The following is a 1,036-nucleotide window of genomic DNA, read 5'->3' as shown; positions in this document are numbered from 1 at the left end:
TTGCGGGTCATTGGCAACGCCTTAAGGGGTGACACCGCTTCTTGACCCACTGGGACGTTGTGTAGCACGATCTTGGGATACACACACCCCGCCAGGTCGTTTTCGTTCTCCTGGTTACCTTTTCAGAAAATTAATAGTGTAACTGAGGTTGGAGAAAACTATTTGACGCACCGAGTGTCATTTTGTAGTTGTGAGCGGTGTCAGCTTACACTACAGATGTGTAGGTCCTAATGCGTAGCTTCTGGTATAGCTTCTGTCTGCTTTTGAAGGTTATTTTGCCGAAAGTGCCGGCTTCACCTTAATTTTGCATTACGAAAAAAAACGATTCTTAAGCTAATCTTTTCACACGATATCTCCCCTGTCAGAAAATTGAACACTTTTAGAGCTTTGTATGAAAGTCCCCAATGATTTATTATCTTTCCGCATTTATTCTTCCCAATGCCGCTTCTCAAGCGGGCAGCCGATATGCAGGAGAGCTTAAGTGTCATGGCATCTCCTTGAACAGGTATCTCCAGACTTAAACAAGAAGATAAGGGACAAGTGAAAACGCTTGCGAGCGTCTTCTTCGACGCGTCCTCTGAATGGCGGCAGTGAGTCAAATATTTGTTGTTGTGTCGGAGGAGAGTTCCTCAAAGACACGGGGATCCAAACTGGCAGCTTGTCATGCAGCACAATAACAAATCCGCCGACCTGCCTCCCTTGGCCATGCAGCACTCGGCAACTTTTCCGGCCGTTTTTGCATCTACGATCCAGCACCCTTCAGTGAAGCAAGACTCTGGTTGCAACTGGGCATTCGAAACGGAATACATCGCCATCACGCATGCGATTAAGAGATAGCCACGAGCGTTAACTCTCATTCTTGGTCGAGAAAATTTAATGCCTGGAAAAAAGGGAAGTGGTGTTGTCCAATCCGAACAAGGACTCAAAAGATAATGCGTCGTACTTTAGCCGACAACGGTCGTCACAGCATTTGAAAAGGTCGTCCAGTAATCTGAATACGGTCGCGACTAAACCTGATACTTGTAAGCCGTAATCC

The 1,036-nt window shown here is 46.3% G+C and overlaps 1 protein-coding gene across 1 annotated transcript; it reads right to left on the bottom strand.

Moving 5' to 3' along the window:
* Nucleotides 1-629: 629 nt before the first annotated feature.
* On the bottom strand, nucleotides 630-857 carry PITG_23194 (cys-rich secreted peptide protein, putative; the record flags this gene model as incomplete). The annotated part of the gene is made up of 1 exon (XM_002895251.1): nucleotides 630-857. The coding sequence occupies one exon, from the start codon at nucleotides 855-857 to the stop codon at nucleotides 630-632; it is 228 nt and encodes a 75-aa protein (XP_002895297.1).
* Between the last annotated feature and the right edge of the window lie 179 nt (nucleotides 858-1,036).

This window comes from Phytophthora infestans, genomic scaffold (genome assembly GCF_000142945.1).
Source record: "Phytophthora infestans T30-4 supercont1.216 genomic scaffold, whole genome shotgun sequence".
Lineage (NCBI taxonomy): Eukaryota > Oomycota > Peronosporomycetes > Peronosporales > Peronosporaceae > Phytophthora > Phytophthora infestans.
The sequence above is the reverse complement of the archived record's forward strand: the minus strand, read 5'-3'. Positions and strand labels throughout refer to the sequence as shown.